This window comes from Mastacembelus armatus, chromosome 15 (genome assembly GCF_900324485.2).
Source record: "Mastacembelus armatus chromosome 15, fMasArm1.2, whole genome shotgun sequence".
Lineage (NCBI taxonomy): Eukaryota > Metazoa > Chordata > Actinopteri > Synbranchiformes > Mastacembelidae > Mastacembelus > Mastacembelus armatus.
Genome location: NC_046647.1, coordinates 3,251,815 through 3,274,841, shown reverse-complemented (window position 1 = coordinate 3,274,841; position 23,027 = coordinate 3,251,815). Strand labels below are relative to the sequence as shown.

General features: G+C 40.4%; 1 protein-coding gene across 3 annotated transcripts in view; it reads right to left on the bottom strand.

The window, feature by feature from the left end:
• vps8 (VPS8 subunit of CORVET complex) overlaps positions 1-23,027 on the bottom strand; it is a 111,836-nt gene that overhangs the window by 14,789 nt on the left and 74,020 nt on the right. For 2 of the 3 annotated variants that reach the window (XM_026308587.1, XM_026308588.1), the window contains 11 exons: positions 22,601-22,685; positions 22,398-22,496; positions 21,155-21,244; positions 12,747-12,793; positions 12,513-12,657; positions 9,170-9,259; positions 8,802-8,987; positions 8,619-8,700; positions 8,119-8,201; positions 5,077-5,157; positions 3,445-3,614 (listed from right to left, as the gene is read on the bottom strand). In XM_026308587.1, the coding sequence (XP_026164372.1) occupies positions 3,445-3,614; positions 5,077-5,157; positions 8,119-8,201; positions 8,619-8,700; positions 8,802-8,987; positions 9,170-9,259; positions 12,513-12,657; positions 12,747-12,793; positions 21,155-21,244; positions 22,398-22,496; positions 22,601-22,685 (1,158 nt within the window). Of the gene's footprint in view, positions 1-3,444; positions 3,615-3,969; positions 4,779-5,076; positions 5,158-8,118; positions 8,202-8,618; positions 8,701-8,801; positions 8,988-9,169; positions 9,260-12,512; positions 12,658-12,746; positions 12,794-21,154; positions 21,245-22,397; positions 22,497-22,600; positions 22,686-23,027 lie in introns of those variants that run through there. The other variant, XR_003295802.1, reaches the window with a different exon arrangement.

The window sequence follows — 23,027 nt, the reverse complement described above, 5'->3', positions numbered from 1 at the left end:
GCAGGAACCGTCCACGCCAACAATTACCATTGTTATGCAGATGACACTTCAAGCATGTCTATAGAACATAAAGGCCAGACCAGTAACTTTGTACTTCTAAATTCAGAGAAAACAGAAGTCATTATATTTGGGCCAAAAAATCTCAGACATAACTTTTCTAAAATTATAGCTACTCTAGATGGCATAACCCTGGCCTCCAGCACTACTGTAAAAAACCTTGGAGTTATTTTTGACCAGGACTTGTCCTTTAACTCACACATAAAACAAAGAACTAGAACTGCATTCTTTCACCTACGCAACATTTCCAAAATTAGGAACATCCTGTTTCAAAATGATGTAGAAAAACTAGTCCATGCATTTGTTACCTCAAGGCTAGATTACTGTAACTCATTACAATCTGGATGTCCCAATATCTCCATAAAAAGCCTCCAATTAATCCAGAATGCCGCAGCCAGAGTCCTGACAGGAACTAGCAAGAGAGATCATATTTCTCCTATATTGGCTTCTCTTCATTGGCTCCCTGTAAAATATAGAATAGAATTTAAAATCCTTCTTCTCACATACAAATCCCTTCATAATCAAGCTCCTTCATACCTTAAAGACCTCATAGTACCATATTATCCCAATAGACCACTTCGCTCTCAGAGTGCAGGTCTACTTGTGGTTCCCAGAGTTTCCAAAAGCAGACTAGCAGGCAGAGCCTTTAGTTATCAAGCTCCTCTCCTGTGGAACCAGCTCCCAGCCTGGGTTCAGGAGGCAGACACTCTCTGTACTTTTAAGGCTAGACTTAAAACCTTCCTCTTTGACAAAGCATATAGTTAGGGCTGGCTTCAGGCAACCCTGAACCATCCCTTAGTTATGCTGCTATAGGCCAAGACTGCCCGAGGACCATCGGTGCACTGAGCTCCCCTACCCTAACCCCCCCCTTCCCTTCCCCTCCCATCTCTTCCTCTCCTCCCACCTCATGTATATTCCACCATTGAATGTCACTAACCTTGTGCTCTCTCTCTCCCCTAGTTTGTGCTCTCTCCCTCTCTCTCTGTTCTCTCTGTACCTTCTGCAGGTGTCCCTGGTCCTGGAGCTGTATATCGCTGATGTGCAGTTACTGGTCCCACGAACCTGCAGTGTCTATTTGTTGTTTATTGTTGCTGTTCTTTTCTCTCTGCTCTATCCACTCATCCCAACCGGTCGAGGCAGATGGGCGCCCAAACTGAGCCCGGTTCTGCTGGAGGTTTATTCTTCCGTTAAAGGGAGTTTTTCCTCTCCACTGTCGCCAAGTGCTTGCTCATAAGGGAATTGTTGGGTTTTTAGTTTTAGTTTTTGTAAAGTGCCTTGAGATGATTTGTATTGTGATTTGGCGCTATACAAATAAAATTGAATTGAAAAAAAAAAAATTGAATTGAATCAGGTGACTGTGAACCAATCACCAGCAAGGATAGAGCACCTTGTGGACCAACCACATTGTTTCAAGCATGATGACGAACCAACAAGATGGATTCCCCAACCAGCGTGGCAAAACAAAAACAGACACACTGACAGACATACTCTAGGTTTGACAAAATCTTGCAAATGGACTCCAGGCCTGCAGCCAAAGACTTCAGGGAATGCCTACATTTCTCCTGGAAACAGTCTCCATAGTTACCTAGAGCTTCCTACTAAACTACTGTTTAGACCTCAGACTAAACAGAAATTGATTTCAACATTTCTCTTCCACCACCGCAAACCACCCACTTTATACTATTATGCTGTTTCAATTTGTTAATTATTCTAGTTTTTCTGTTAAATTTTCCCTCTGTTTCCCCTACCATGTGAAAAGTTGAATAAATCTTTAAAAGGCATCTGTGACTGGCATCATTTATGTTATTTCACACAGTAAACCCATCACTGAATCAGAGAACTCTCATTCAGATTCTGTATTGCTTATTAACTGACTCGTTGATCCCCCTTCAAAGAATCTGGTGCCCCGAAATTATGTAGAAGGTTTATGATATTCATAATTCATAAACCAGACATAATAAACATTGTTTTATACACATATACATTTATATTCGCTGCACAATCTATTTTTACTGACAGAAGTGCTAGATATTATGCATTAGGTACATACAATAATAATGAAGTTATTATACACTCAAGAGCCACACTCACAGCTCTTTTGTTCATTTGACTGGTTGACATACAAACAGATGTGAAATACACAGCAAATCGCCAGCAAGTTAATTTAACTCAGCAGGTTAATTTAACTGTAAAAACTGTTCACATATAGGCTAAACACTTTTTAGTGTTGATTTAACATGCCTATACTGTGTCCGACACAGTAATTTGCCAAAGTTAAACAATAAGATCGGGAAGTCTAGGATTGCTCTCTGTTCAGGGGTCGAGGCTTAAACAACGCGGAGACCATGTCTTTGCGATTGCAGGTCCTAAATTGTGGAATTCAGTACCAGCATCAATCCTAATGATGCCCACACTTTCATCTTTTAAATCCAAACTTAAAACTTATTTTCTCACTTCAGACTCATGATTCGCTCCCTTAAAATACATCATTCCTTCTTGTTTGGTTGTTTGTACATTTGTATTGTTGTATTTTTACCTGTCTTTTATGTATTGTACAGGACCTGGTGTTGCTTTATAAATAAATGAAATGAAATAAACTCTGAGTGTTAATTTAACACTGACAATTTTTGCTGTGTATACATGTACAAAGTGCAACTGCCAATACATTGATAGTATTATTTATTTTCTTAATTATGTGCAGAGTCTCACAGCAAAAATTAAAAGTAAATCCCATCTCAATCTCAGAATAAAGCTTCAACTGTGAGCGAACTCACGTCTCCTGCATAAAAGCGCAGCATTGTTCACCTCCGCCAACCTTGACTATAGTACTTGAGGGTTACTGTTGCTTTAGGAAAAACCAGCGTCATTCATTGAACTAGTACGTTATATCAGAATATAATCAAATACTTCCGTTGAAAATATATCTACGTTTGCTGGTATGCAGTGCATGTGCAGTTTGCACACAAATGTTTTAGGGAAGGCTGGTTGATTGTCCTCATGAAATCAAGCAAAAATTTCCAAAATATTAAAGTAAAGTAACAAGAGATCTACACACAATAATCACAGTTAAGTCAAACCCTGCCCTCAGGACTTTTTATCACTTCAGTTTAGTATTCATTACTTATAGTGCAGACTACAGTATGGTCTATGCATTTGCAGGTTGCTGTAAATGTGAGTGTAGGCTAGGCGCCACCTACAGACATTAGAGTGTAACACATGCTGTGCAAATGAACAGTTGCGGTAAAAATGGCAAATTGCTCTGGCAGAGTGACACTTTGAACCACGACTACTTTAGCAAGCTACATTTTGGGCAAACCTCATCTGCACCATCAGAACCCATGCTATTTAACTGTTACTCAGGAGTTGAACGCTTCCAGTGTGTGTTACCTGAATACAATGATCTCCTCATCTGAATTTTGCCTCCTCCTATATGGCTGCAAGCAGATGTGACAGTAGTCCTGTCGTGGGTGGAGTCCCCTTGTAACAGCAGCACGTAAGTGAGCCAGCGACCAGTGAAGGTCATGGTTCAATAGAGTGGTGGTTGTTTCAAGTAAAGTCTAAAACAGTGATGAAAACATTATTAAAACTCAATCTGTATTTTGTACCATGAATATAATTTTAAGCCCTTTTCCTACAAAACCCTTAATGATCAAGCTGCATCCTGATACCACCCTACTATCACAACAGAACTTCACTGTCTTCGTAAAGTCAGTCTTAATAATACCAGATTTTTCTGTGGAAAATGGCTTATTCACATTTAACTTTTAAGATGAAGCTTAAACCTTTCCATTTTGTCCTCACTTTCTGTACATTTCTGCCAGTGTCCCTGACCTGGAAATGTTCATTTAGCGACTCGACCAACACATCTACTAATTCTTGTTCTTCTTTTCTCTTTCTCCACTATCCACTCACCCCAACTGAGGAAGATGATGGCCCAACCTGAGCCCTGTTCTTTCTGAGTTGTTTTTTCCCCATCAAATGGGAGTTTTTCTTTCCCACTGTTGCTAAGTGCCTATTGAGGAGGGACTTGTGTTTTTGTCTATCTCTATAATATTTTGAGTTTTTAACTATACTCTGTAGTGTCTTGAGGTCGTTTTATTGTGATTTGCCACTATATGAATAAAACTGTTGCACTGAAATTTTTGCCATGCTGAAATGTTCCTCTCCTTAGGTCTTAAGATATGGTTCCTATACTTCCTAACTACTGCTGCAACTGTATTTCAGCTCATTTTAAGTTGCCTTGATGTTCTTGTACCCTCTCCAATCTTTATAAAGTCTCACAATCTTGTTTGGTACTTGTTCAGGCAATTACGTACTATGTGGAGCCATGTTGCATTAGTGACAATCCAGACCAAATGCTGTGATGTTTAGTGATGTTCACCTACACCTTTCAAATAACTACAATTCGTAAGTGTTAACAATATGGTTGTACTGACTACAGATAAACTGACTTTTGTTGTATTAGTGACACGTGTAACTAATTAACTGTTGCACTGATGTTGTATTTTAAACCCCCTATTTTTAATCTAGCCTATCTAACCTATTTGTTTTTAACTATATATAAGATTAAATATCCTACCCATAAACTAAAATTTGTTATATATAATTTAACATGCTAGTGACTGCACAGGATTTACTTAGACTTGTGGAATACTGTGAATCACAGATTGAGACTTTACTGAAAAGAGCAACTCCAAAGAATTGTAACCTCAGTCATGTCTCTAGTAAGAAAAAAGGTAAGAACATTTGTCAGTAACAGCTGGTACAGCAATCTGTACCTGGAGAATTCACTACCAGGGACATGAACAGAGAGACTAGTTAGTTAATTATGCAGAAGAATTGGTCTTACAAGGCCATTTAAAACTACAGCCTTGGGGTATCAGTGTAACAGTGACAATCATCCTTAAGCTGTTTGCTTCTAAGCAAACTCTGTCCACCAATGAAGGCCACAAAATCTGGCAAAACACACACACACTCACAAAAGCATGCAAACATGTGCATCCACAAAGTGTGCTTTACCTGTTCATAGTTAAAAGTGTCCAGCATACCCAGAATGAGGCCTTGGATCTCTGCCAGCTTTCCTTTCCCATAGACTGGGTCCTGAATAAGACATACAGTATATATGCAGCACATCAGTAAGTACATAATATAAAGTATAAATGAAAACATCAACCACTCATGAAATGCCTTGCATTTGTGGATGCAGTGACAGACTGTATTCATTGACAATCGTTTTTGGAGGTGTTCTTGAATCCATGTTTAAGCATTAAAGTGCATGGTACATTTCACAAGCAGCCTACAAGTGTAAGAATGGTTACCTTGTGTTGTGTCATGGGGAAATGTGGCTGCTGCGTTTGTTTAACATTATCTAATAAATATACTGTGGTGCAACCCATGGCAGCAGAAAAAACAGAAACAGACCCAAGTCAGAGTTAGTGAAATCACCTAATGCACAAGGGGTTTGTGCTACCAGTGTTGCTTCTGTTTAACTGTTCTAGCAAACAACGTTCATTGGAAACATGTAAAGAGAAAAGAAAAACTTGAATGTCTTAAGCAACATAAGCACAGCAGTAGCACAACCCCCTTGTTCATTAGGTGACTTGGATGGAGGCTAATCAGTTATACCAGTGTTTATTTTTTCCAGCACTTTCAATCTACTAAATAAATGCCAGTTTATTTCTCAGTGCAACTGAGATTCTCATCCTTAAAAGTCATCTGACCATGGCTCCTTGCTTACCACTACTTTTCAAACTTAGAATCTAAACTAAATGCAATAAATACTAAATACACTCAACAGCTTAGGGATGGGAAGATTAACCGATTAGTACTGATGCATGGATTTGCGCGGGCATGATGCCAGTGCGCTGGTAGAGCTGTTGTGAACCCAGATACAACCTGAGATGAAATCTGGATGCATTGGTAAATAAAACACACAAACAGTGTAATTATTAGGGGTTGTATCATATAAATTGCTACATGCATACGTTTTTTTTTTTGTTTTGTTTTTTTTTTTTTAAGTTAAATGCCTTGCTCCAAACTTACATTAGATTATGTCAGGTTACATTGCGTTAGCGTGCAAATGCTATTGGCTGTCACTCATCATAACAAACATGCTGGTGGCAGAGGCTATACATACACCAGCCACAAACTTAGAATCTAATGTGTGGCAGCACTACAGGTTTTATAAGAGAGACGGACAACTTGACAAAAATAAAACAGTTTGTAAAATGTGCCACGCTGTCATAAAATACACAGGCAGCACAACTAACTTAATTACTCACATTTTGTTCTTTATGGTTCATTATACAGAATTATGTTCTGCTGCTAACTACTTAGTTAGCACTGTTTTGTTTTTGTTAATCTTGAGATTCTATTTGAGCTTGGTGATATAAATGTGTACTGTAACTGTACTAAAACTTAAGACAGACTGAACAGTTACACAGGGCTTAAAAAAAAATCTTGGCAGGCTCCATCCTGCAGCTCCTGATGCAACTGGCCCTTTGGCCCCAAGTCCTCCAGAGTGTGCCATGCTCAGTAGGGTCAGGCCATTTTGGAATTTCCAAGACTCTCCACAGTCTGAGGCAACTTGGATCTGTATATCGCTGATGTGCAGTTACTGGCCCCACCAACCAGTGTCTATTTGTTGTTTAGAATTGAATTGAAATTGAATTGAATTGGAACTACACAAGCACTACTGTGACTCCTGCACCACCCAGAAAGATGCTCACATGCCCTCCAGCAGCAATACCCGGTGGGGGCCCTGATGGAGCAAGTAGGAGTGAACATCTTTGGCCAGTTTACTGTCACTGACTCTGGTAAACGCTATGTCTTGGTGGCCATGGATTATTTTACAAAGTGGCTGCCAGACCAAAGTGCCACTACAACTGCCAAGAGACTGGTTGAGGAGATGTTCACTTGCTTTGGGGCCCCTGCTGAGCTTAAAAGCATCCAGAGGTGGAACTTCAAGTCTCATGTTTTCAGCGAGGTCTGCCAGCTGCTTTGGGTGAAATGTGGCCAAGTATGGTGACCCATACTCGGAATATGTGCTCTGCATTTAACCCAATTCCAAAGTGCACACACAGCAGTGAACACAAAGGAATTCTCTCTCACTCTCAGGTGACTTTGTTTAGGCCAAATGTCACAATATGTTCTGAAAATCATTTCATTCTAACTTTTAAGTTTGTTACGTGGCATTTGCAGTGTAGCGGCTCTTGCTATATCCATAGACAGTGCATGCAGAATCTGGTGCCACAGGTAGTATTGTTCTTTATTTTTGAGCTTCCTCTACATGCAATATAAAACACCTCTTACTGGTTGCATCTGTTAACACACAATACATACGCATGAATTACATCTCTGCACGTATCATGCGACTAACTTATATCTGCTGAGTGTTCGTACCATTTCTCTTATTGTAAATTTTATTTTGTATCTAAAGCGGTCGGATGTGCAGGGCGGTCCAGAAGACAATTTATGTTTTCTTGTATTGCCTTATGCATTATTCCTTCATTCATGTATTGCCACCCAGTCTTGTGTAACTTTCGATTTTGCTCACCCAGGGGTCATTTCTTAGGCTGGCCACACTGAATGATTTTTAAATTTTCCCTTATTTTAAAAACATGGGAGACTACAGACAGTAGCACAGTTTCAAACAATTTTTAAGATTATAATCCTCTGAACGCACATAAAAGATGATTTGACAATACTGCAAGACCACACACCTGCAAATTGGGCATAAAAACATCTAGTGTGTGGGTAGTCTAAATTGCTTTCTTTTACTGGTGGTTCATTTGAATGGTTCAGTTTTTCTTGAAGCAGGTTAACTGTTATTAGAGCGAGATAAAAATGTTTGAACCCAGACCAGAAGGCAATTTATGGTTCAATATATTGTGTTTTGCAGGAGCAATTAAATGGTGCAAAAAAGATCTCTGCTTCCTCTACGCCATGTAACACTGGTTACATGAGCAACAGAGCAATGTATTGTGCTCCAGGAGGGGTTTTACATTGATATGCAGAAGAATCACTTTAGCAACGATTTAAAAAGCCAGCACCAAAACACACCTGCAGTATTCGTTGGATAATGGCCGGCAAAGAAATAATGCTGCTCATACAGTTGAGGACCTCCATCGTCAGCTCTTTCAAAACTGAAACATAGACAAAAATAAAATCATCTTAAACAACAGCGCTATATCATCATTATCATCACTCTCATGATTAGATTCTCAACAAAGACTTGTGAATGATAAAGTTCAATGATAAAGTGAATGACAAAGTTCAAAGGCTATTTTAAAAGCATAAAAAGAATTCTTTATGGACACACTGAGAAGTGCATTTGTGAAGTGAGCGGATTGTTTTTTTTGACTTGCAATGTCACAATTAATATCAAAAAACATAAAGCAGATCGTCAAACATATATAACACAGACAAGTTAGCAAAAAAGCATTGAACTAAGTATAAAACTTTGGAATTAGATTTCATGACACAAAAAATAGTGAAGCACTTGGGTCCAAATGCCAAACTTCTCACATGTGTAATAATAACTTGCATCTTTGTGTATTTACCCTCAGAGTTGTGTTTGGCATTGAGCCCTGTGACTAATTTCTGAGAAGCCATCATGGTCTCCAGAAGTGAAAACCAAAGAGCCTGTGAGGTATGAAGGAAAAAAAATGCAATGAGCATACAGTGGAAAGCAACTTAAACCAACCCTCACCCCCAACCCACACCCATGACCATCAGCCACACACCTCACTTTGTTGCAGGTAGAGGTTCTGAGAGCTTCGATGGCACAAAGCAATGATGTCATTTAGTGAATTCTTTATGCTCATCAGGGCTGATTCTTGGTGTTGCCCCTCTTCATCCTGTCTTTCATATCCTCCTTCATCTCCTCTGTCACACTCAGCAGTAAGAAGAGACAGTTTATTCTTCAGTGTCTGCAAAGAGAGCATAAACTCAAGCACTTGTGACAGCAGCTACATCAAATAAGGTTAGAAAGTCTACCCACTGTATGCACAGTTTGTGGTACTGTTACTGCTACTCCAAAATTGAAAATAATGTTCATAAGTGTCAAACAATTCATACATTAATTACTCTAATACCCAGGTTTTGTAGCTACCTCTAATAAGACAGCAAAAGCTCCTTGTACTTCTCCCTTCTTCTCTAGCAGATAGGCTGTAGCTTCACTGTGATGGTACTTCATTGTTATCTAGAAAGAATGACATGGAAACAAAAAAACCAAAGAGAGGTACTTGCTTTTCAGAGTCATAGTTGCAGGTAAGCTGCTCCAATATGGGAAACATCACAGTATATAGTAGTAGAGTTGATAAAATAAATTTCATACACATTTTATTATGCATATAATGCAGTTCTCTAAATAGGCACAGTTTAATTGACTCTTCTCGGTTTTGGTCATTTTCCATTACAATTGAGTACCACTTCAGCGACGCCAGAGTCATCATAGCATGGCAGCGCCAAACTGCCATGATGTCCTTTATATGTGACACAAACACACATATGCACCTCCTTGTAAGACCATGGTGTTGTTTTGCAAATTAGTATTAGCCATTTGCCTCACTAAAGACTATAAAAATGGAAAAACAAATGGTCATTGTTGCCCGGTTTTAAAAATGGCAGGTTTGATTTTTATGTTGACTCAGTCATCACTCCCTCGCCTATCACAGGCCCGCAGTCTGTTAACGTTACATTTTAGCATCGGCTTGGCTCGCTTGGAACCTTTTGCCGAGGACGTACTTAAAAAGTACCTGGTACCAGGTACTATCCTCAAAAGGAAAACCCAAAAAACAAGTTGAGTTGAGTCGAGTACAGCCGAGTAGTGCTAGTGCAAATGCCCCATTGCTGTTATTATGTAGGATCATAATAGTGTGTTTGGTTGTTTTGGTCCACGCCTAGTTTGGTTGGCACTGTGCAGCCTCTACTGATAGAGATTGTTCAGCCACTTACAAGCCCCTCAGAGAGCAGACTGCTGTATAGTGTGGCATTATTTAGAGACCAAGTGAAAGTTACAATATACACAGATATCTTCATCACAGGAACCAATGCATACAACTAGCCATTGGAGGTGAAAATGGTCCACCCCACCACCAGTCTCCCAACTGCAATTCAGCCTCATCTGTTCTCAGGTGCCACTGTACTGAGGACCATGATCAAGTATTCCCTGCTTCAGTCATAAAGACCCCAGTGAATTCTCTCATTTGAAGATACCCCATTTTGAAGATTTATCTGTTTTCCCCTGATAACTGAGCTGTTTAAATATCAGATTTTGGCAGATCATCTTAAGTTGGAAAAGGTCTGGCTTGTTGCCATTTCTTACCTCAATTCTGCTACTCCTTACTCTGACACCATTGAGGCCCTTGTAATGAAGATAATCTTCATTACTGGGTTTATTGTGTCATGTTAATTTCCTTACAGTTACGATGAGTAACTGCACAGACACTGGACATTTAAAATATTTTTATTAGTTATTATATGTGTTTTCTGTTTAGAGGGACATCCAAGGTGGTACTGTGGAGTGCTGGTCTGCCTACCTCAAGTCTCTGGTGTGAACCCAGCTGCTTAAGGCCATTCTAACAGCATGTTAGACCTGAAGCAGAACTGAAATGTGGATCGCACGTAGCAAGCTACCATCAGAGCAAAGGGCGGATTTCAATGTTTCGTCATTCCAGTACTACTTGCACATTATTGGACCTTTCTGACTGGTTGCAGTATGAGGTCTGGTGTCATGAATTTAAAGATTTCCACCACTGCAAACAACCTACAGTTAGACTGCTATAATGTTTTATTCGTTAATTTAGCTAATTTTCTCTGATCAGTTCTACCTCCATATCCCTCTGTGTAAATAGCATGTATATATTGTAAATAGGTGAATAAATCTCAAAAGACAACTGACTAGTGTCAACAATGTTATTTCACACAGTAAATATGTCACTGAATCAGGAGAACTCCCCCTCAAATTGTAGAGTGATATCCAGTATTACTCATTAATTGACTGGTTGATCTGCCATTTAAAGGATCTGGTTCAAATTATTAAGATGGTTTATGATATTCATAACTCATAAACCTCCATGTTCATACATGTATATATTTAAATACACTACAAATATGACAGCAAACCCACCACATCAGGCACTAAAGGTAAAGCATTTCCACTACCATTTCCATTTCCACGAGCCACTACTATTTTGCATGGCTCTAAGGACAGTTCCAAGTCCTCAGCAACCCTAGTTCCCCTAAGCTTCCAGTGTAAGAATCACACACAGCACTATATTAGCCAACGTTCTGCTATTCAGCAGTTGTCAAAAGACCAGCAGTCTCAATGGATAGCGTCTCAAAGTACTCCATGAAGTAAATACTAGAGGAGAAAAGGAAGGGATCACCAAGGAAGAGTTGGCTAGCCAGCATGACTACTGAAGTGTTGTATTTTGATCAACCACCCACCTATAACAGGGTTTTGTTGAAAGTTGTTTGAGTGACCCTGCATCACGGGAATCAGAGCCTAGACATCTATGCTATGATGGGTCTGAGCGCACCATGCTACTGCCAGTTGCCACTGAAAAAGTTGGACTGCAAGGACCTCCGGAAACACTGGACCTCTGAACCATCAGGCAAGACATTCACACCTTGAATGGTGCATCTGTGTCATTTGATATATCTCCTTACTTGAGCAGCAAGATCTGCTTGGACATAAAGGGGGCTTTCATTGCAGAACCCCTGGGGTTAGCTGCACACTCCTATCCTCTCACCAAGATACAGAAACTATATGGCCACTGAGCTGAACGCCCATTGCAGTCAATTACTTTCTTTCTCATTTGTTTTTGAATTTCTTTGGATCTCAGCATGATGTCTAGCTTTTGAGGATCTTTTGGTCTACTTCACTTTGTCAGGCAGGTCCTATTTAAGTGATTTCTTGATTGTGAACAGGTGTGGCAGTAATCAGGTCTGGGTGTGGCTAGAGGAATTGAACTAAGGTGTGATAAACCACAGTTAAATTATGTTTTAACAGAAGGGGCAAACACTTTTTCACACAGGGCCATGTAGTTTTGGATTTTGCTTTCCCTTAATAATAAAAACCTTCATTTAAAAACTGAATGATGTGTTTACTTGTGTTATCTTTGACTAATATTTAAATTTGTTTGATGATCTGAAAAAGTGTGATTAACATGCAAAAAAATAAGAAATCAGGAAGGGAGACAACACTTTTTCACACCACTGTATGTGGATACTGATGGAGGAATGAAGCTGCCATTACTTCTGTGTTAAGGTAGCGCTTTTGTTACACAGGCTGCTGTAGATGTTATGTAACACAGGTACAGTGCAATTAAAACATAACCTCTTCACAGCTGTGAAGCTCTATTCAGTCACAGCCTTGTTCTGACCTAAATTTTCAACATCATTAACATATGTACCACTTATTGAAATGTATATAAAAAGAGTGACTTTACTTGTATGGCCTGCTCCAGTCTGTAGTGCTGGGAGGTTTGGAGGAAGCTCAGAAGCCGCTGAGAGGCAAATTGGCACAGTAAGTCCAGTAGAAGCTCATGAAGGTCCTCTTTATGTAGGAAGACAGTCCCTGGATGAGTGCCTTCCCTGAATAAAAGAGCAAAAGGGATAAACAGGGTGGAGATGATGCAAATCTAGTGAATGAAGGTGCAGAGGTATTAGAGCAAAAATCACACCGTGGTTCCAGGAGGAAGCTGAGGAACTTGAAGCAAAGCTCGTCATCCTAGAGTGAAACAGAAAGAGAGATATACACAGACAGAAAAGAGAGAAGGAAAAAGAAAGAGGGATATTTTTCAAAACACTATTTACATAGACATATGTAAAAATAAAATATTTATGATAGGATGCTAACGCTGCTTGATTTTTCTGTAAAAATACAAAAATATTAGACCTCAAAAAAGCCATGTCAGCAAATTGTAGTGCAATCGATCTGCAAAAACTCCCAGTGACTTACTGCACTACACTGGGTAGCATGTTTCTTTCACATGAAATATATGAAATAATGTGTAGGAGAAGTCACCACAGTATTGTAAGGGTTGATATCATACACGGTAACAACTGAATCTAATGTTACAGAGACTGTAGAAAATGTGTAAAGTGTATGACTGCTAAAAGCCTTTCAATCTTTTTTGTGAAACAGGCCACATGGAGGTCTAAAGCACAGTCCAACAAGATATGCCAGGGTCTAGGTTCACAGAGATTTTGGTGAGCACATGATCCTTCTAATTTGTGGCTTTCTGTCAGGTTCTGTGTAGTTTTGCCTGTTCGTACCTCTCTCTCTGTGTTCTCTCTCCCATTTACAGGGGTGGGTGGCAAGTGAGTAAGGAGATACATCTTCAGCTCATAGGTGCTCAACATCCTATGCCCAATGAGTTGGGGAAATTGTGGTCCAGCTTCCCGCCCCACCTGCGCAAGAACCAGTGGTTCCGAGGTTGTCCCACCAGCAGGTGGAGGGGCCGCCGGACCGCCAGCACCCCACTCCTTGTTATACAGGTGAGACAGAGCAGTGTAGGGAGTTCATCAGTGCCAGTTACTGTTTCAACAGTAACCAATTTCATATGCCTCAGATGCTTCGAGGGTCGCATTTGTGGGGAGTCTATTATATGATCGAGCATCCTGGACAGTGGCAATGCTTGTCAATAGGCCCTCGTTACATTATGATATCGAGACTTTCATAACGGAGTTGTGCAACATCTTCAACTTACCCACTCACGAAAGAGAGGTGGAGGCCCCCTTGCTATTCCTATGTCAGGGCTCTAGCTCGGTAGCAGATTACTACATCGACAGGGAGAGAGCAAGGAGTTTCAGGCGCTCTGTTGATCATTCACAGCAATCACTGTCCTCCTCTCCTACCCTGGAGGTCCGCCCTGGCCCATCCACAACTCTGCATTGGCTGAGGAACCCATGCAGCTGGGAGGCGCTTGCCTAACTCATGAGGAATGGCAGGGGGCCGTCTGCTGGGCCTAAGGGAACTTGGAGGTACAAGCATTGGTTGATTCAGGTGCTGATGACAACTTTATGGATGCCAGGCGCACCAAACAGCAACAGTTCCCTCTGGAGGACCTCCCCATCCTCCTGGGGGGTATATGGTTTAGATGGTCACCAGCCCCTCACCCTCCTGTTGTCAGGTAATCACAGATCCAATTCTATACATTAGATACACCATGCGCGCTGTTAGTTTTAGGAATTCCTTGGTTACAGACCCATAACCCTCATATTAACTGGTCAGCTTTGTATATAGACACCTGGAGCTCATTTTGCTACTCCCACTGCCTTCGGTCAGCATCCACACCCATGGCCATGACACCACTTGAGCCTCCCTGTAGACCTGTCTCTAGTTCCCCCTGAGTATCATGATTTAAAAGAGGTTCAAGGACAGGAACAGTCCCTCCCATCACATAGGCCCTACGACCATGCCATAGAACTGTTACCTGATGCCCCGCTCCCTTCCAGCAAACTATATAATTTATCTAGGCCTGAGAGGATGGCGCTAGAGCAGTATGTGGCGGATGCGTTGTCGGCTGGCTTCATATGTCCCTCCTCCTCTTTGGTGAGAGCAGGGATATTTTTTGTGGAAAAAAAAAAGGACAAGATTCTGCTCCCCTCTGTGGACTACCAGGAGCTTAATGAAATAACCTCTCATCAATTCAGCCTTTGGACCTCTACATCAGGCTGTAATCTTCACTAAACTAGACCTGAGAAAAGTGCATCATTTGGTGAGGATCCGAGAGGGAGATGAGAGGAAAATAGCATTTAAGTCCTCACTATGTCATTTTGAATACCAGGTAATGCCGTTTGGACTTACAAATGCACCAGCTGTGTTTCAGACTCCGATAAATGACATTCAGCGCACAGTAGCCCTAATCAGCCAACGGTTCTGGTGGCCAGAAGGTGGATGTCTGTGGGTATGTTGCCGTTTGCTCCACCTGCATACGTAATAAGACCTCACACCAGCCTCTTGCGGGCCTGCTTCACCCCCTTCCCAGACCGATTTTCCAAAGTTGCTCATTTTGCGCCCTTACTTAAGCTGCCTACAGCTGGGGAGACAGCTTGGTTGTTAACCATATTTTTAAGTTACACAGCATTCCCCAAGACACAGTGTCAGACTGTGACCATTCTGCCAGGCACTGAGGGCCCGTTCTAGCCTAACCTCCGGTTACCACCCACAGAATAATGGACAGACAGAGAGAGTAAACCAAAGCCTGGAAGCAGCAATGTGTGGCGGAACATCACCCTGTGTCCTGGGTTCAACACCTGCCCTGGGTTGTATATGCCCATAACTTCCTCACATCATCGTCCACAGGTATGTTGCCATTTCAACCACCACTGTTTCCGACACAGGAATCCCAGGTAGCTGTTCCCAGTGTCAAGGGCCATATCAGGCAAGCATATCGTATCTGGTTGGAGGCATGCAGGGCCCTGATGCATTCAGTGGCCAGGAATCAGGCTATCACTGACTGACAATGTGCCTCAGCCCGAGTATCAGTCAGAAGGTATAGCTTAGCACAAAAGACTTACCCTTGCAGGTGGAAAGTCGTAAGTTGAGCCCTCGCTCATTAAGTTTAGCTTTAAACAGGGGCAGGTCCATGGTACATAATTCAATGGGAACAGTGTTCCAGAGTTTGGGACCTGCCACTGCAAAGGAATGATCACCCCACTGTTTGTGCCTCAAACGAGGGACCACAAGCAGATGTTGGCCAGCAGAACGCAAAGCTCTGTTAGGTTGGTAAGGACTTAAAATCTCATATAAGTACGAGGGTGCCATGCCATTAATCCCACTAAAAGTAAACAACAAAAGCTTAAATTGAATTCAGAATTGAACAGGGACCCAGTGGAGGGAGTACAGGACCAGGGAGATATGATCATGCTTTTTGGTGTTAGTCAGCAAGCGGGCCGCAGCATTCTGTACGAGTTGCAAGCGATGGATGCCAGCTTGGTTAATGCCAATGTAAAGAGCGCTGCAATAATCCAGTCGAGAGCTAATAAAAGCGTTTCTCTAGGTCACTGCGGTTCAGAAAGGGCTTAACGTTTGCAAGGAGGCATAGCTGAAAAAAGCTTGCTTGACAACAGAGTTAATTTGTTTGTGGAAATTTAAGTTGTTGTCTAAGGTCATCCCCAGGTTTTTGACTGTCTGTTTAAAGTGAGGTGTCAGAGAGTCAAAACCAGAAGCTGCGAAACTGTGGAGGTTGGGGGTACCAAAGAGAATACATTCTGTTTTGCTCTTGTTTAAGCTAAGAAAATTCTGTGATAACCAGAGTCTGATGTCATCCAAACACCTACGGATGGATATGAGTGTGTCAGAAGAGTTTGAAACAACTGGCAGGTGGATTTGTAAGTCATCTGCATACAGATAAAAGGAAACATTGTATTTTGTGATAATCGATCCTAATGGTAACATGTACAAAGAAAATAAAACAGGGCCCAGAATTGAACCCTGTGGCACACCAGAGATCAGGGGATCTGGAGAGGAGGAAAGGTCGCCAATCATGACAGAAAAGGTTCTATTTGTTAAATAGGACCTGAACCACTCTAGTACAGGTCCCTGAAGGCCAACTAGCTGTGACAAATGTGTCAGGAGGATGGAGTGGTCCACAGTATCAAATGCTGTGATGAGGTCTATCATTACAAGCAGCACAGGAGGATATCATTCTGAACCTTCAGGAGAGCGGATTCAGTACTGTGGCGAGTTCTAGATTGGAATTTTTTAAAGATATGATTATTTTCCAAAAAAGAATGTAGCTGGATGAAAACAACTTTTTCCAAAACCTTAGACTGGAACGGTAAATGGTCTAAAATTTGACAGAAGTGCAGGGTCAAGATTGGATTTCTTGAGAAGAGGCCTGACCACAGCATGCTTGAATACATCTGGGACAGACCCTAAGCTGAGACAGCTATTAATGAATTAGAAGAGACATGGCTCCACTGTGTTAAAAATTTGTTTAAGCACCCTGGATGGAATAATGTCCAGAGGGGAGTTGGGTGGGGCTCCTACCCAGCTCTCACCCCCAACCCCATTCCCAGCAGCAGAGAACCAGGCTTACTTAGCCTAGCATCCACAACAGGCCCACACCAAAGCACCACTAATACCCCAGAGGCAGAGAACTTTTTATAACATTTGACCTAGAACATAGACCCATAAGCACAAACAGAATGCAAACATCTAACAAACAAGGCAAAGGCAAAATTATGTATAGGACAAATAAATTACAAAATGAAAAACAAATTAATGCAAATAATAATAAATAGGTTGAAGGGCCAGGGAGACAAAGAGAGATAGGGCAGGGTTACTCAGTGGCTACAGTGGTGGGTTTCTCAAAAAATGCCAGAAATGAGCGCCACACTTTATAAAATTAGTTCTCTGATCCATGAATAGTGTATCAAATTTTCTCTAAGTTCATACACAACATAAAAACCCTTATCCAGTTTGCATGTGAGGGAGGGACAGAGTACTTCCACTTTAGTAAAACAGCTCATCTGGCCAGTAAAGATGAAAACAATAACACACTAAGGGTGTATTCACACTAGGCACGGTTGGCTTGAACCGAGCGCGAGCGTTATTGTCCCCCTTCCCTACTACCCTGCTGGCCTGGGCTCACATTACAGTCTATAATTTGGAGTAGAATAGTCTAAACTTGTCATTAATTTCTTTCTGATGTAGTCCCCACTGTCTGTCCTAACTCCAGCTATGAGTTGCTTAGCTCTCAAACCATCTGATTGGCCAGAAATTTATCAGTTTTCTCACCATGCTTATAAAAGTCACTTTTAGTTCTGATCAACTTCTGATTTAATTTCAGAGGAAATATTTATGATGGATTTTTCATCTGTGAGCAACAACAGGTCTAGTCTACAGTGCTTTTTCACAAAAATCATAATTCAGGAAAGCCATTTCAAGAAGAAGGGGCATGGTCAGAAATGGTAATACTTTCATTACTGCAAGACCTAAGATTTGGAATGAACAAATTGTCTAAAAAAAAATCTATCCGTGCAAATGTATGGTAGACGAGAGAAAAAAGAATACTCCCTACCAGTGGGGTACAGAAACACCAAGGGTCTGTGAGGCTAAAATCACTTGACTTGATATAAGCTCCAGATGTTAGAAGTGGCAGTTTTAGAGGAAGAACAATCTAACACTGCATCTAGAAAACAATTCAAGTCTCCAGCAAGAATTAAACAATGAGAGTTAAGGTCAAGAAGCTGAGAGAAAACGTTACTGAAAAATTGTACATCATCAAAATTGGCCATGTAAACATTAGCCAAGGTCACAAGTTTTTTGCAGTTTGCCATACACACTAATGAAACATCCATTTTTGATCAATAGGAATAGCAGTGCCCCTGACCTTTGCTTTAAATTTTGAATGAAAATACTTTCCTGTCCAGCATTTCCCTAAAGAAGTTTTGATCTGGGCTAATGGCTAGATCTGCCTCCCATTGTGAGGTTGGGTGGCTAGCTGTCCGTTGTTACAAATAAGTCCAAGTGCAATTAGGTTGGTGTATAATCTGAATTACGGTCAAGTGCGCTGGTCTTCATCCACTGTTTGGATAAAGTTGGTGGCTTTAGGGACAGACAATAACCACCACTTGCGCCGCTCAGGAAAGTGACGCACAGCTTTGCATGGAAAAGGAAATGGTTTGAAACCTCTGTTATAAAGTTCAGCAATGACACTCCTATACTCAGCCTGCTACTTCAGGACATCAACCCTATAATCCTCGTAGAATTGAAGCTTATGGCCACGGTACTCAACAGACACCTCTGTGCTTCCCTCATCACCAAGTTTTTAGTCTGAAAGGGGTTCAAACGAATGACGGACACTCTTTTGGACCTGGATTAGGCATGAGATTGCGGTAGGCTCTATTCAAATCAGGGGGAGATGACAGGATCTGAGCTTTGTGACTTTGAGAGGAAAAGTAAAACATCATCAGCATAAAGGCTTATTATTTGATGTTTTCCGTTTGAACTCCAACGATTTATTTTGTCAAATTGCAGGAGCTAGAGCCTCAATAAAAAAGGCGAATAGCAAAGGAGAGGATGGGCAACCCTGCCTGGTGCCCCTTTGAAGACTGAACCTTGGGGAAGTTTGATAATTTGTCCTGTCGGATGCACTATACAATGCTCTGATCCAATCTATGAAGGTGTTTCCGAATTTAAATTTATGCAATGTGGCATAAGGAACTTTCCAAATGTTTTTTCCACATCTAAAGAGATAATAGTTCCTTCTGATTTATTTATGGTAGTCTATTATATTGATTAGTCTTCGGCCATTTTCTCCTCTGAATAAATCCTGTTTGATTGGGGTGTATTAAGTGAGGAGTCATTTTTTTAGCCTCCTAGATAGAACTTTGCAATTGATTTTGAGATCTACATTAATGATTGATATGGGACAATAACTGAATAGAGGTACAGGGTTTTAACCAGGCTTAAATTCATGTTTGAGAGTACTGCGCATGTTTCTTTAATTTATGTGACCGTTCTATAAAACAATGGGGTTAACATTGTCCACAGTGCCTTATAGAATTCAGTTGGGAGACCATCTTGACCCTGGAGCTTTTTTGTTTGGCATTCGGTGGAGGGCTTCTTAAAGTGCTTCTTTAGGTCTGTTAGTCTTTATGTTTCCAAAGGCTTTATACTATATATCTGAAGTTCAGCTAAATTCTGGACCTGACATTACAGTGCGACACTGAGGCCCTCTGGGTTGCCTGAATGCCAACACTCACTCCAAATTTTGTTAAAGCTGCATACTTTATTACCTGCTCTTTCAAGTCTCAGCACATTCTTTTGGGCATAATTTTCACTTGTGTTACACTAGGAGTTATACTTTAATGTGAACATAAATGTTTTTACTTTTTCAGCAGCACAGTATTATATTCAGTTGTGCCAAGAGTGCCATCTAACGCTAATGACTATTTGACAGAATGACAGTAAACTAATACATATATGTCACTTCGCTATATAAATTCTCTCTCTTACAAATGCACATTAACAACAAACACCCCTTGGTGTCAATCCCAGGTGAAGGCCCAGAAGTCAGCTATGTAACAGAGTAGATTAATTATTCAAAAGGACAAGTTTAACAGCCAAATAATAACAATAAATTTTGTTATTGTTTTAAAACAGTGTGGTGCTGGTATTATCAGCAAACCTGTTGTGTAGCATCACTCCAGTCACATACTAGAGAAGGTGGCTGCAAAGATATTCACAGAAAATACACTGATTGAGCTACCAAATGACATGGATTAAGCAGTTGGTAGGAATCTCTTATTAAGCTTTAGCGTGTCTGACTGGCATTAATGCCATATTTGGAACACAATCTTTTTGGATTGTAAAATGTAAAGAGGAAAAAACATTTGCATCACAAGAACATCTCAAGAAGCTTCTGATGTCAGCCTGGTCAGAGCCAGTGAGACAATGGACAATGGTGAAATACAGTCACTCTTGGCACCAAGACTGCAATATGCCATGACTCTCCTCATACTGTGCTGAATGATGATGGCCAAATTAAAAAAACAAAACAAAAAACTATAGTGCACTCTAGGAAGCTGTTTACCAGTGCATAGTTGCAATTCTGACATCAACAACACACCACTCAGATTGCATTACAAAAAAACTGAAACAAAACCAAAAAAAACCTGAAACAAAACCAAAAAAAAAAAAAAACACACAAAACATAAAGTCCACCAGGTAGCACAAACAAGAGTCATTTCTACAAAAATGCACCTGTGGGGACTTACTTAAAACATGCAGCCTCACTCTCCTGGATGCTATGCTCCGTGCTGTGATAGGGCCTATTATTTAGTTGGTTGTGGACTGTTAAAGAGCTCTCTTTTTAGAGTAATACTGATACTCAAGCTTTATAAATCCTTTCACCAAGTGTTAAAAAAAAGTTGAATTATCAGCCATATTCTATTTTATTAAACGGTACACTTACAAAACTTTTTCACTAATCTTCATGATATTTAAAACACAAGGAAGGCAAGTGTGCTTATATGTGTCAGATCATACTTATAAAAGACATTGAGTTTCTGAATGGATAAGGGTAGATTTTTTTTTTTTTTACCATAAGATTTGAAACATTTATTCTAAGGTTACCTGAAGCTCAGAGATGATTTTGTGCACCTCTTCAGTGAAGTGGAATACCACTAGATCAGCTGACTTGTTGGGGTCAAAGATCACCAGCTCCTGTGAACATAAAAACAAGTGATAAATTAGAAGAAAATACTGGACTGGGGACCTGTCCAGGGTGTACCCCTGCCTTTCACCAAAAGAAAGCTGGGATAGGTTCTACAGCAGATGCCCATGACCCTAAATAGGAATAAGTGGGTATAGAAAATGGATGAATGAATGAAAATATTCAAGTTGTTCACATTACAGCTATTGTAGCTTTGTGATCCAGTACTACTGTGAGAAACTCTAGAGTCTTTTTTGGCCATGATATTTTGTTTAAAAAAAAAAAATCTGTGTGTGAACCCCTTGGAAATAACTGGTCTTCTGCATTAATTTGCTATAAAATGCAATCTTATCTTTATTGAAGTCACAACAAGAGACAACCACACTATGCTTAAGTTGACAACACACAATTCTAATTTCTCATGTCTTCATTGAACACACCCATTGAACATTCACAGTTCTGGAGGAAAAAATACACTGTAAGTAAACCATAAACCAATTACTTCAACAAAAACTATTTGAAGTGAGTATTTTGAACACCTGGAGTCCAGGTTATGTTGTATTACGTTGCAGCATGATACTACAATTGTTTAAATTTTTTTCTCATCAATCTATAGCACATAATGGCAAAGCGAAAAACTGAATTTTAGTAATGTCTGCAAATGTATAAAAAGGAAAAACTGAAATACAGTATCACATTCACATAAGTATTCAGACCGTTTGTAACAACGTGAAAATAAGCTAAAAGGGCCTCCCATTTCTATTATTATTATATATATTATCTCTAGTATTGCTGATGTGCAGTTACTGGCCACAGCAACCTCCACAGCGTTTGTGTGTTTTTGTAGATGATTTTCTGTCTTTTCCCTTTCCACCCACCCCAACCTGCTAAAGCAGATGGCTGCTCAACCTGAGTCTGGTTCTGCCAAATTCTTTGTCTAATAAAGGTAATTTTTCCTCTCCACTGTCACCTTGTGCTTGCCTCCTGGATCCTGAAAGTGCTCAACTACATATGACATTATCCAGGAAGTACACTGGGATCCATCAGGAGGAGCGGGAGGACACAGCTTGAGAGGAAGACCTACTGCCTCCCTTGCTTATCCAGTCCAATACTGTGGGTCAGCCTGGAAACCACATATTTATGTCTGTTTTTATATGTACTGACCTGTATGCGTTGCAAGACTTTATCCTTGACTGTTTTTTTATCCTCAGTGCTGTAGCCAGGCATGGACAGCAGATTGTGAATGTAACTGAAAATCTCCCCCTGTCTCACACAAACACAATAAAAGTAAATTATAAAAAATAGTCTGCAGACACACTCCCTGTTACACCTGAGATGCAATGTATGACTTGATAAATATATGTTACCTTTCTGAGAGGGTCCCAAAGGTAGCAGTCAATGATCTTGTCATACAGATTTTTCTTCTCATAAAGAAATTCACAGATTTGGTAGCTAAAGGGCAATAGAGTAGAGAGAAAGTTGTAATGGAGGCACAAAATATAATAATTGTAATAAATTGTGCAAGGTATATAGTAACCTTTATGTTAACTTATAACTTATAACAAGGATCTTCAACTTCAACTAACTTATAACTTAAGTTAATGGGATTAAACATCAGCTTTGAATAAGACTGTCCCAGTTAGGGCTCCACCAAATACTCGAGTAAATCAATTAATTCGATTACAAAAAATTGTCGAGGCAAAGTATTCGTTTAATTACTATAACTTGCGTTACTGAACCTGCTACGAGAGAGAGCAGAGAGCGAAACCGTTCGTAAAAGGCAGAAAATGCCCA